General features: G+C 37.0%; 1 protein-coding gene across 1 annotated transcript in view; it reads left to right on the top strand.

Moving 5' to 3' along the window:
- The window catches only part of SCAPER (S-phase cyclin A-associated protein in the ER), a 507,933-nt gene that overhangs the window by 177,621 nt on the left and 316,531 nt on the right, over positions 1-13,781 (top strand). The window contains exon 19 of the mRNA XM_006888275.1: positions 5,400-5,536. Within this exon, the coding sequence (XP_006888337.1) occupies positions 5,400-5,536 (137 nt within the window). The remainder of the gene's footprint in view (positions 1-5,399; positions 5,537-13,781) is intronic.

The following is a 13,781-nucleotide window of genomic DNA, read 5'->3' as shown; positions in this document are numbered from 1 at the left end:
ATATCCTCCCAGAGCTCATTTGGTCTATGCTCATTGGTGCTCAAGGCCTCAAACCTGTTCCTGAGATGGTTTTGAAATTCGAGTGGGACAGAGATGGTTTTGAAATTCGAGTGGGACAGGCTTAAGGTCAAATTTTGGTTCTGTGGACTTTACTTAATTTTCCTCAACTTCAGCTTAAATTTGCATATGAGTAGTTGGTGGTCTGTCCCACAATCAGAACCCGGTCTGGTTGTCACTGCTGATATTGAACTTCTCCAGCGAATCTTTCCACAAATATAATCTATTTGATTCCTGTGCACACCATCAGGTGAAATCCATGTGTATAGCCTGTTTTTATGTTTCTTATAAAAGGTATTTGCAATGAATAAATCATTGAATGTGCAGAACTCTATCATTCTATCTCCAGCGTCATTTCTCTCACCGAGCCCATATTTTCCAGCTGCTGATCCTTCTTCCCTGTTCCCAACTTTTGCATTCCAGTCACCCATTGTTATTAATGCATCTTGATTGCATGTTTGATCAATTTCTGACTGCAAAAGTTGGTAAAAATCTTCTATTTCCTCTTCTTTGGCTCTAGTTGTTGGTGCATATATTTGAATGATAGTGGTATTCACTGGACTTCCTTGCATGCGTATGGATATTATCCTGTCGCTCACCACATTGTAGTTCAGGAAAGATCTAGAAATGATTTTTTTAATTATGAAACCAACCCCATTTTTTCTTACCTTTTCATCCCCAGCATAGTAAATCATATAATCATCTGATTCAAAATGTCCCATGCCAAGCCATCTCATTTCACCAGTGCCTAGTATGTTAATATTTATGCATTCCATTTCTTTCTTAACAATGTCCAATTTTCCTACAGGCAATTGGTAAGACCATTGCTTGGGGCATGCATTTGTGTATACGTATGAGTTATGTTTGACACAATTACAAATGACATGTTTATACAACTGAGAATAATACAGTTGGCCCCTTCACAAAGTTGAAGATCATACCTTAGAAAGTTTCCTTTTTTAAATGGTAGAATAGAAACTGTACACCAGAAATTCTGCCTGCATGAGCGTAAAGGAAGAGGGAGTTTGGAATTGTGGAAAAGCTTAGTCGTGTGAAATGATTCAATTTGTGGTTTTTACTTTCACTTTGGTAAGATAGGCATAAAACCAGACCTCTTTGAGCCTTTGTTCAACATCTATAAAATGTAAACATGTGCCCACCTGTTTGATCTTGTTTTAAAGATTTTCAGAAATAATGTATGCAATTTACTTTTTTTTTTTTTAGCTAATCAAATACGTTTCCTAGAATGAAGTATAATTTCACTTATGGCTTGCTTAGTAATTTAGAAGTTTGGAATTAATGTTTTCTTTCTTTAACTTTGTTTGAAATTTGGGTAGTATTTCTTTCAATTTGCATTTGTTTCTTATATGTAGACTTATCACTTAAAATATTTTATTTAGATAGTGTCTAAAAGTATTGTTGTACTTAGATGTTGGGATGATTCTGACTCACTGTCACCTTATGTGACACGGTAGAACTCTCTACAGTTTTCTAGGCTTTAATGTTGGTTGAAAGCAGAGAATATCAGAAAGATGTTTATTTTACTGACTATGAAAAACATTTGACTGTGAATCATAACAAATTACGGCTAACTCAGTAGCAACAGTTTTGAAAAATTTTATATAACCTGGGAGGAGCTAGAGAACATTAGGAGAGTGAACTAACTCATGCTCATAAGGACAAATATACCTAAGACTGTTACTGGAAAAACAGAAGGCTGGAAAGCCACAGACTGGGAAAACATATTTGGTGATGATATGACTGATAAGGGACTTATACCTAGAATTTATAGAATACTCGAGCACCACAACAAGGAAAGGTAAACAACCCAATCACAAAATGGGCACAGGATATGAACAGATACCTCACCAAAGAAGATATTCAGATGGTCAACAAGCACATGAAGAAATGTTCAAAATCCCTAGCTTTAAGAGAGATGCAAATCAAAACAACGATGAGATATCACCCCACCCCAGTAAGAATAGCAAAATTTAACAGAACAGCAAGCAACAAATGCTGGCGAGGTTGTGGAGAAACTGGAACTCTTACTCACTGCTTGTGGGAGTGTAAAATGGTGAAGCCACTCTGGAAGGCATTATGGTGCTTTCTCAAAAAGTTGGAAATAGAAGTACCATTTGACCCAGCAGTTCCACTTTTGGGAATATACCCTAAAGAAATCAGAACTGCCTCCTAGAGAGATATATTCACAGCTATGTTTATTGCCTCTTTGTTCACAGTAGCAAATAGATGGAAACAACTCAAATGCCCATCAACAAATGAATGGATAGAAAAGCTGTTGTATATTCCCATAATGGAATGCTAGAGAAGATGTGGTATTTTCACACAATGGAATGCTATGCAGCTCTGAAAAACAAGGAACTCATGAAATATTATACCGAATGGATGATCCTGAAGGACTTTAAGCTGAGTCACAAAAAGACAAATACTGCATAATGTCACTGTTATAAAACAGGACTGACATTGGGGTTGGAGAGAAACTATGAAAAGAGGGGATTAATTATGTACACTGCATTGAAGCAGAGGAGGAAAAGAGCTGTTTAAAGGAATATGTGATTAGGATTATTTGCATGACAACAGTCCAGAATAAGAGGTATATAGCAAAGTGGACTGGAGATTGGGGTGGGGGGTGGATTGTGTAACAATGAAATAATTTTTTTTTTAAGAGAAAAGTGCACTGAGGGGTGAGTAGGGAGGAAGTTTGCATCAATGAATGGAAGTACAAGTTGTCTGTAAACATTCATTAAAATCACAATTAAAAATTTAAAAAAAACCCAAAAAATACAAGCCCAGAAGGATAAGCGGGCAGTCTCCTCCATGCAATTAACTGCCTCTGAAAACCTGCTGGAAGGTCAGGTATAGGTCGGTTCTGACTCAACAGTACACAAAAAACAACGACTAGTAAGATTTGTATAAATGTTCAAAGAAGGCTGGGAAAGGGATAGGTAAACTGAGAGTGAGGAGGACGGAAAATCCTGGGTTTGGTGGGTGGAGGTAAGAGGATGATGGAATTAGGAAGGATCCAGTGGAGATCTGAAAATACAGGGTAATAGTGGGCATAGGTCAATGGTGACTCATAAGACAAAATATATGAGAATGATCGTATGAAGCATAAAGTAAATGAAAAAAGTATATAAAAAAATCAATTTCTTGTCAAGCTAAAAAACCAGTTATTATGTTGACACTGCGGAGGGGGGAAAGTCAGGAAAGAAAAAAGAAAAAGACCAAAATAGAGGAAAAAAATATCATCTGTTCACACAATAGAGTACTATGTATCTCTAAAAATGAGCAAGAATTCATGAAATATTGTACAGCATGGATGAAACTGGAGCAAATTATGCTGAGTGATATAAGTCAGTCCCAAAAGGATGATTATGGAATAAGGCTACTATTATAAAAAGGTTTTTTTAAAAAAAACAACCCCCAAAATGTCACAAACCAGTTATCCTGTAGTAACTTTTCTGACAACTCCTGCTTAAAATCCCAGAGGTAAGAAGACAAGTAGAATGAGTCTTGGAGTATTAACAGAGATTGAAAGGGAAGAAGAAGGGAATGAAATTAATAGATAAGTTGAGAGAAGAAAATGATAATATACAATAAGGGGCATTGTGATTATAATAAGTTGTAATCAACTATACAAGACAGTAATATATATAGTCAATTGTAATTGGTGTTATATGAGAAAATGTGTTTAAATGATTATATGAAAAATTTATTGTTTGTAAGCTTTCACTCAAAGAATGTAAAAGTAAAGAAAAAAATTATGGCTAACACTGAGAAGAATGAGAATTTCAGAACACTTTATTGTATCATGAACCTATACATAAATCAAGAAGTAGTTGTCTGAACAAAATAAAGGAACTCTGCACGGTTTAACATCAGGAAAGATTTACCCTCTCTCCATACCTATTCAGTCTGTGTACTGAGCATATCATTCAAGGAGGGGGAGGTGAGTGAGAATGGGTAGGGGCAAAACCACAGGATTGCACAGTTTGGTATGTGGAGGCGGGGTGAAGGAAATCAGAAGGATCCAGCATGGACCTGAAAAGATTGGGTAATGATGATTATCAATCATTGTGATTGATTTTATAAAACAGTGCACGGCAATGATTTTATGAAACAATATGAATGAAGAATAGTGTGAAAAACAATGTATACGAACTTTGTGAGCAAACTAACGTAAAATAAAATACTCATTTTTTAAAAAGGGATTATATGAAGAAGTATGTTCCATCAGGATTGGTGGAAGACACATCAACAGCCTTCATTATAAAGATGACACACCTCTACTGGCAGAAAATGAAGAAGACCTGAAGCACTTGCCAACCTTATTGTCTCTGACACACCTACTCCTACTACCCCAGTCACTGAGTCAATCCATCTAATCCAGGGCCATCCTCTTGTGCTGTCCCTTCACCCTCCCAAGCATGATATCATTCTCTAAGGACCACTTTGGACAACATGCCCGAAGTGAGTGTATTAATTAACTATACACAAGGTGCCTTGATTGCTTGGATATGTCAGAACTCACTTGAGGTAAAATGTTGTAAATTCAGAGTGAGAGGAATCAGCATACTTATCCAGCAGATACAGATAAAGAGCAAGTAGTGTGATTTGGGGTTGAAATTTTCCAGGCAGGAATAAAGGCACAAAAGGAACAAGAAGTTGGGTTTGTGCAAGGGAATGGTTGCAGTGATAGGCCATAAAATCTAAGATGCATAAAGAAAGAGGTAATACCAAACTCTGTGTGATCCAAACTTAGGTTGCCACTAACTCATGTTTAGTTTCTTACCTTTTTGAATGTTTACTGGCGTGTTCTTTCTCTCTTTCTTCCTCACTTCCCCAAACACACACACACTCAGATACCCAATACCCATATGTTAAAATTTTCTCCATTCTTCAGGAGATAGCAGGCATCATATGGTGCATCCTGCTTGAACTGTCTCTACCTTCAGTGCCCAGTAATCTTGTTTCCTCTGGTGAGTTCTCACAGCTTTTCCGCCAACTCTGATTGGCACTTTATTGACTAGTATTACAGTTTTACGTGTGTATTTGACCTCTTCTCTTATGCAGTGCTGCTCCTAGGATGGAAATAATGTTTCTCTGCCCTTTGCACTTAGTATAGCTGGTGAAAGCTTGGCAACTCAGTGAAAATCTCAAGTAAAACAATTTTCCAGTGTTCCAGGGCAAATGTTTAAACCAGTGGTTTTTTTATATTATTTTTAGTTTCAGCCATTTTTAACATTTTATGCTTATTAAAATGTGTAGCAGTCTAGTATTACTTTTATCCTTATATCATTTCATTTTTTTTTTTTGCCTTGCAGGAACATCTCTCCTTAAAGAAGTATATTATTGACATTGTAGTTGAAAGCTCCACTCCAGCAGAACCTGTGAAGGATGGAGAAGAGCGGCAGAGAAATAAAAAAAAAGCCAAAAAGATAAAAGCCCGGATGAACTCCAGGTACCTTAACCATCTTTACAAACAAAACAGAAAACTTTTGCTGATATAGCCTGTTGTAACGTAAATCCAAAGAAGGCCAGAAAAAAAGTTTAAAGTTGTTTGTTTGAAGAAAGCCTTGAAAATAATTCTGATGAGCCTAATTTATAGCCACTTTCTTTGATTGAGAAAGGGAACTGCATATCGATCTAAAGCCCTTGCTTTCACCTGTTAAGAGCTCTTCCTATAATTGGATGCCAAGGCCCTGCCAAACTTATGCTTCCTCCAGCATACAATAGTATGTTTAAGTATGTGTAAACTAAGCCTATTTTTCTTTCCAACTATTGATTTTTAAATGAAGTATCAAAGAAAATCAATAGCAATCAACAAATAGAAGTCTGCTGGCTGTAGTGTCAAATCCCAGGACTAAGTTTAATCAATTTGGTTGCCTGTCACAACAAGAAAAAAGCTTGAGAAATATCTTGAAATGGAAAGTGAGCTGTCAGACCTATAGTTTATCATCAGCTTCCAAAGTGACATCTGAAGATCAGACAGCTGTGTAGTACATCATTACCTCACAAGCTTTGAGCGTTCTCTGATGACAGATGAATCTTGTTGAAGGTGACAAGCTTAGTAGATAATGTTTTGCTATTTGAGTGAACATAGTCAGAATATGTTGTTATGCTTTTATTCCTAAATGTTTATTATAAATGCCTGACCAATGGGATTATAGGAAATACCAGACTAGAATAATGAGGAATCTTGCAGTTATTTCTCTCTTGTTACCACATTCAGATTGTGATCCCACAGTGTCCAGATGGGTGATTTCAGAGTGCTCATTCAAGCAGAGACTGGAAGAGCCTTTCTTTTTGTCTTTTTCTTTCATTTATTCATTGTTGCACATTGTCTCCCCCCACCCTCACCCCTACCCCAAGGAGTCTTTCTTTAGTATCAGTTTTTTAAGTCCCTTCAAATTTCTGTCAAACAATAGTTTCATATTATATTTCAGAAATACATCACATGTATACTTTATAGTATATTTAATACTTAGCATGAATTTCTAGTTTATACTATGGTTTTGTGGCTCTCCTGACACTGGAGTATGATAGAGCATACCTCTTATACCTCTTGCATTAACTTTGTACCCAGTTCTAAGACTTTACAAAGTCATCTGTAAACATTGCATAGAACTGAGATAATGCTGTTTTACTTTGTGGCAAAAAAGCAGTAAAGTCCTTCACTTTAAAAAAAGTTATCTTGATTCACTTTTTCTTTTATTACTTACCTGTTTATAACAATGCATTAGAAGAGTGAAGAGTTAGGAAATGTTCAATGTGGACTTGAAAAAATGGGGTTATAATAAGCATGGAGTAATGAAAATGAATTATATAAAATATAATGTGTATGAGTAAATGTAAAACACAAAGCACATGAAAGAAACACAACATAAATGAAGGATTGTATAAAACACATGTACAAAACAAGATGTATTTTATTATATGCAAACCAATATAAAATAAAAAATACAGTGCATTAGAATATTTTAGAACAATGTTTGTTGAAAGATTTTGCCATTTTCAAAGAATAACTTAATGTGGTGTTCCTGTTAAGAATATACACATCACTAATGCGCAATATACAGTGCACCAATTCAAGCATTTCTGTTTGTCCAAGTCCATGACATTTATTAGCTCACTTTTTAAATTGTGTGTTCATTTCATTTTTTAAAAGTTCTTTATATATTGTTTACAAGTCCCCTGTTAGATATATGTAATGCAGTTTTTCTTCCCAGTTTTGAGCATCACTTTCTTGGAGATAGCATTTAATAAGAAAAAGTTTTTAATTTTGATCATTACTATTTTATCCATATTTTCTATTATGCTTTGTAGTTAGTTCTGAGTTATATCTAAGAAATCTTAGCCAGTCCCAAGGTTACAAAGATAGCCTGTAATATTTCTTAAAGTGTATGCCTGCCTCTATCTAGGCTCCCTATTCTATTTCTCAAATCTATTTGTCTTTTTTGGAACCTTGATTAAAATAAAATCTGTCAACCCTTTAACCATAGATCTGCCTGGACTATTCCTTCAGGACCATTCCATTGATGTCTTTAATTAAACTCTTATTACCATAAATTTATAATGTTGTTGTTGTTGTTGTTGTTATGTGCCATGGAGTCGTTTGCGATTCATAGCAACCCTATATACAAAGCCCTAAATGCCATTCTATCCTGAGCCAAACTCGCTGTCTCACACACATTCATTCCCACCACTCCACTCACAGAATCAATCCATCTCATCGAGGGTCTTCCTCTTCTGCGCCGTCCCTCCACTCTCCCAAGCATGATGTCCCTCTTCAAGGACCAGTCCCTCCTTGCAACATGCCCAAAGTATGTCAGACGAAGCTTCCGAATCCTTGACTCCAGGGAACATTCTGGCTTCACCCTCTCCAGGACGAACCTGTTTGTTCTCCTAGCAGTCCATGGTATATTCAACACTTTTCTCAAGCACCACAACTCAAAGGCATCAATTCTCTTTCTGTCATCCCTATTCACTGTCCAACTTTCCGATGCATAGCATGTAATTGCAAAGACTATAGCCTGGATCAGGCGCACCTTAGTCTCCAGCCTGACATCGTTGCACTTCAGTACTCTTGAGAGGTCCCTCACAGCTGACTATCCCAATGCAATTCATCTCCTGATTTCCTGGCTGCTGTTACCAAGAATGTTGACTGTGGAGCCGAGCAAACTAAAACTGTTAACTATCTCAATCTCTTCACCATCCATACTGATGCTGCCAATTGGCCCAATGGTGAGAATCTTTGTTTTCTTGATACTGAGCTTCAATCCATATTGAAGACTGCAGTCGTTGACCTTCTACAGCAAGCACTTCACGTCCTCCTCAGTTTCAGCGAGCAGGGTTGTGTCATCTGCATAACGCAGGTTGTTGATGATTCTTCCACCAATCCTGATGCCACATTCCTCCTTGTACAGTCCAGCATCTCGGATGATCTGTTCTGCATACAGATTGAAAAGGTATGGGGACAAAATACATCCCTGGTGGACCCCTTTCTTTATTTTGAACCATCCAGTTTTATATTATTTTTGAAAACTGTTTGGGTACACAAGATCTTTTGCATTTTCATGTAAATATTTGGGTTGGGTCACCCAGTGAGTTTCTTTTTTTTTTTTTAAAGAAAGACTTAATAGGTTTTTTTGTTAGGACTTCATTACACCTAGAAGTCAACTTCTTCTGTTTTTCATTCCCTGCATAGTACACCAGAGGATTATCTGATTCAAAGTGGCTAATGCGTAGGATGTCGATATTCATGCATTCCATATCATTTTTAACAATTTACAATTTTCCAACATTCACGCTACATACATTCCATGTTCCAATTATTAAATGATGTTTATTAGTGTTTTTCCTCATTTCACCTAACTTCCAATCTGGGCTGTACCACCACATTACTATAATTATCCTCCTGGACCAGGAGGCTATTGTGCAGGGGAACATTGCATGGTTTAAAATTGTGAAGAGAGTGCATGAGGGTTGTATTCTCTCTCCATACCTATTCAATCTGTATGCTGAGCAAATTAGCTGAAAAGCTGAACTCTGTGAAGAGGAGTGTAGCATAAAGATTGGAGAGGGATTCATCAATAATCTGCATTATGCAGATGACACAACCTTGTTTGCTGGAAGTGAGGAGGACTTGAAGCCCTTGTTGTAGAAGATCAAGGAATATGGCCTGAAGTATGGATTTCTTCTCAATGTCAAGAAACCAAAAGATTCATACTACTTAGCTGATAGCATCATGATGTTTGGAGAAGAGATTGAAACTGCCAACAGCTTCATCTTACTTGGATCCATGATTAAGACCCTTCGTATCAGCAGTCAGGAAATAAAGCGATGCATTGCACTGGGAAACGCTGAAGCTAGAGATCTCTTCAGATTATTGAGGAGTAATTATGTCAGTTTAGGACTAAAGCATGTCTGATCAAACCATAGTCTTTCCAATTACTTGCTTTGCATCTGAGAGCTGGACAGTGAGTAAGTATGACAGAGTAAGAATTGACACCTTTGAACTGTGGTGTTGGAGAAGAGCACTGAACATCCCATGGACAGCCAAGAGAATGAACAGATTTGGAGAAGGTGCAGCCAGAGTCCTCTTTGAAGACAAGAATGATGAGGCTTTGCCTCACATACTTTGGGCATTTTGCTAGAAGAGCCTCTTCCTTGAAAGAGACATGATGCTGTGAAGGGTGGAGGGTCAGCAGAGGAGAGGAAGACCCTCAACCAGGTGGGTTGACATGGTGCCTGTGACTGCTGGTGACTGCTGCAGTGGGCTCTTGTGAGTCAGGAAGTGTGAGGATGTTACAGAATAGAGTAGAGCCTCAGATCACTATGAGGCATACTCGACTTGATGGCACTTAACAACAACAACAACAGTCAGCTTGGAAAAACCTGACACCCTGGTAGTGTTGAGTCTCTAATCATGGTGATAATATATAGGCATTTGCTAAGAGCCGCTTCATTTTCTCTATGGTATTTTTAAAATTTTTGCTGTATAGATCTTAGAAATATCTCAATACTTTTATTCTTGTTCCTTTCTGGTTTTTGTTGTTGTTGTCAGTTGCCATCAGGTTGAATACGACTCATAGAGACCCTTTGAAAAAAAGATCTGAACCCTTTTCTATCCTGTGCCATCCTCACACTTTCTGACATATAAGAGCCCACTGCAGCAGTCACCAGCAGTCACTGTGTAAATCCACGTAGATGAAAGTCTTCCTCTGCTTGAGCTTATTAAAAATAATATTTTTTTTTATTTCTTGCTTAACTCATTCCTATCAAGTAAGAAGTGACTCATAGCTTACCCCTTATTGGGTTTCTGAGGCTGTAAATCATGCAGGAGGATCTTCCCAATCTTTCACCCATGTAGTTGCTGTGGGATTCTTACTGCCTTTGGGTTACTAGTATAGTTCCTATCAACTGTGCCACGAATATACCCATATTTGCTGGTAATATGTAGAAACACAATAGATTTTTACATGTTAGTATTTTCTTTCCTTTTAATAAAAAGAACAAAAGAAATGAGAATATTATTTGTGTCCTCAGATACCAGTTAAGTAGTTTAGGTTTTATTCTGGGACTGTGTGGAACAATTGAAACTTATTATTAGTAGGAAATGATAAGCATGTACTGATTCATACCAAAATCCCACATTGGTTATGTTGGTTTCAGTTCATAGTATCTACTAAAGTAGTTCCTAGACATTTTGACTGTAGAACCCCTAAACATTATTGAGGACACCAAGGATCTTTTATTTTCAATATATCTACCAATATTTACCATTTTAGAAAGGAAAACCAAGAGAATACAAAAGTATTTATTGAATAATTTTAAAATAGCTGTAGTAAAACCATTATTTGTTAACATGAGTAACTTTTTTATGGCAAATAACTTGTAAAACTAATTAGTGAGAAGAGTGACCTATGTTTTAAAAATTTCCTTTAATGTCTGATTAATAGAGCTGTATTCTTGCATCTGTATATAATCTATTGTGATATTGTATGGCATGTTACCTCACTTCTGTTGTTTGCAAGAGAATGACCGTGAAAAGTTTTGAGTTTGTGGACCTCCTGAAAAACTGGAAAGCCAGGTGCCCAAGGTTATGTTCTAAGAATTGTTGTCCTACAATATAAGAAACAACTTTGTAATAATAGCAGTTAACGTATTGCCTTTTATGAATCAAATAGTGCAACAGGACAGTAATATTGAATTGTACTCCTAAGTCAGTTCACTTAGATCAGAATCATCTGGGTCCTTCTTTGTTATAAGTAGATGTCTGCACTTCAGCCTGATTCAGAGTTACTTGGTTTTAGATCAACAGTCAACTTTTTATCAACCTCTTAGGCAGCTCTCATCACCTAATAATTTTATACCAGTTGTTCATAGGAATTTACTATCATAAAACATTAGAGTTAGAAAAGACAACGTATCTGCTGGGGAAGGAGGAGCAATCTCCTCCTGTACCAGTCAGATCCGATTTGATGGTACACACAAAAATTTTTTTTAAAAAAATCCCACGCAACACAATGTGAATGAAGGAATGTGTGAAACACAATTATATATGAAAGAAACACATACACAAAAGAAAATACCCTTCAATTTGTTTGGCAAAGAAGATTTAGCTAATTCTTCTCCCTCATCTTACACCTGGGCACGCCACAGGCTCACAAAGGATAACTTTCTAAAGACCACTTAAAAAAAAAAGTGCCATTTTCCTTGTGAAGTAATCCAGCAGTGGTTCAATAAATATCAAAATTACGTGAGATTATGTTTGACAAAGTCATGTGGAGAATGGAGTGAATTTTTTTAGGTTTTCCATATGTGTGTGTGAGAGAGAGAGAGACACAGACCAAAGTAAAGGTAACCCTAGAGCATCCCACTGTATCCTGATGTCCTTTATTCCAATAAGGAGCACAAATTGTCATAGTATGACTGAGGCCACTGTGAGTGGGTTTGAGCTCCCCAAGGACTATCACAGAGAAACTGTGGCCAGTTTTAAGCTTGTTCCATTTCTACTTAGCTATTTTCATTAAAATTGTGTGTGTGTGTGTGTGTGTGTGTGTGTGTGTGTAAGAATCAGTTTCTCTCTAGCTTTTTCTTGCCCTGTGTCTGTGCCCAAATATATCAAACTACTGCCCCCTAGTGACAGCTCTCAAGTGGTGATAATATCACCCCCTCAAAAAAAGTCAAGTGTCTGAATATTTTCAGTACTGGAGGCAACAACTGTAAATTTACAAAATTAAGATGATAATGTTAAAGAATATAAAGTTGAAAAAAATAGTAGTTGTTACATGCCATAGAGTTGGTAAGAGCCCTTGCACAATGGAATGAAACTTTGCCCAGACCTGAAAATGTTGAGCAAAGTCAAATTAGGACCCTGAGAATGAACCAGTATAAATAACCTAGGGAATAACATCAGGCACCTGGTGATTTGGAAATATTTGTCACCTATGCTATGCAGATATTTCAGAATGGTGAAACATAGATAAACAAGGCATTAAATGATGCTAGCTTATATTAAAATACAATTTAAACAAAGTTGCAGCCTTAAAACCTATTGCACAGCAATGGTAACAAAAATCAGCATGGCACTGGTACAACAACAGACACATATACCAATAGAACAGAATTGAGAAACCAGAATAGGCCCAGCTATCTATGGTCAGCTAATATTCAACAAGGAAATAAAATCTATCAAAAGGGGAAATGCAAACCTCTTCAACAAATGGTGCTGGCAAAACTGGACTTCTACCTGCAGAAAGCTGAAACAGGACCCACATCTCACACCATACACAAAAATCAACAAGGTGGATCAGAGGCCTGGAAGTAAAGCCCCAAACCATTAAAGTTCATCGGAGACAAAATGGGATCAAACTTAGAAGTGCTAGTCCAAGGCATAAAGGGGCTGCAAAAACAGCCAGAAATGCACAGTCTGAAGAGGATAAAATTGATGAATGGGACCTTCTAAAGATTAAATCCATGTGTGCATCAAAAACTTTTTCCAACAGGGTGAAAAGAAAACCTATTGACTGGGAACAAACATTTGGTAATACCGTCTCAGACAAGAGATAGTAATGAAAGTTTACAGAGTACTCCTGGGCCTCCACAAGAAAAAGATTAGTAACCCAGTTACAAATTGGGCATAAGACATTGAAAGAATTTTCACAGCGGAAGCTATGAGAATGCTCCAAATCACTGGCAATAAGAGAGATGCAACTCAAAACCACAATGAGATACCATCTCACACTAATAGCAGTGGCAAAGTTTATCAGGGTAGCAAGTAATAAACATTGGAGAGGATGTGGTGAGAAAGGAACTCATATATTTTGTTGGTTGGATTGTAAAATGGTACAACCATTCTGGAAGGCAGTTTGGTGATTCCTCAAAAAGCTGAACATAGAAATTCCATATGTCCCAGCTATTCCACAACCTGGAATATACCCTGAGAAAATGAGAACTGAGACACAAATGAAACCTTGTACACCAGTGTTCATAACAGCATTATACACTGTCACAGGAACATGGAAATAGCCCAGATGTCCAACCACAAAATAACAGACAGAGAAATTATGGTACATTCACATAATGGAATACTACACAGCCAAACTCGCTCAGCATTTCTTAAGCTCAAGGAACTGAAGAACAGATTCAAACCTAAAGTTGCTGTAATCAAGGATGCTTTGGGCAGAATATTAAATGATCCA

Source organism: Elephantulus edwardii, unplaced genomic scaffold, assembly GCF_000299155.1.
Source record: "Elephantulus edwardii isolate Elephantulus edwardi_28Jun2011 unplaced genomic scaffold, EleEdw1.0 scaffold00066, whole genome shotgun sequence".
NCBI lineage: Eukaryota > Metazoa > Chordata > Mammalia > Macroscelidea > Macroscelididae > Elephantulus > Elephantulus edwardii.
The sequence above is the reverse complement of the archived record's forward strand: the minus strand, read 5'-3'. Positions and strand labels throughout refer to the sequence as shown.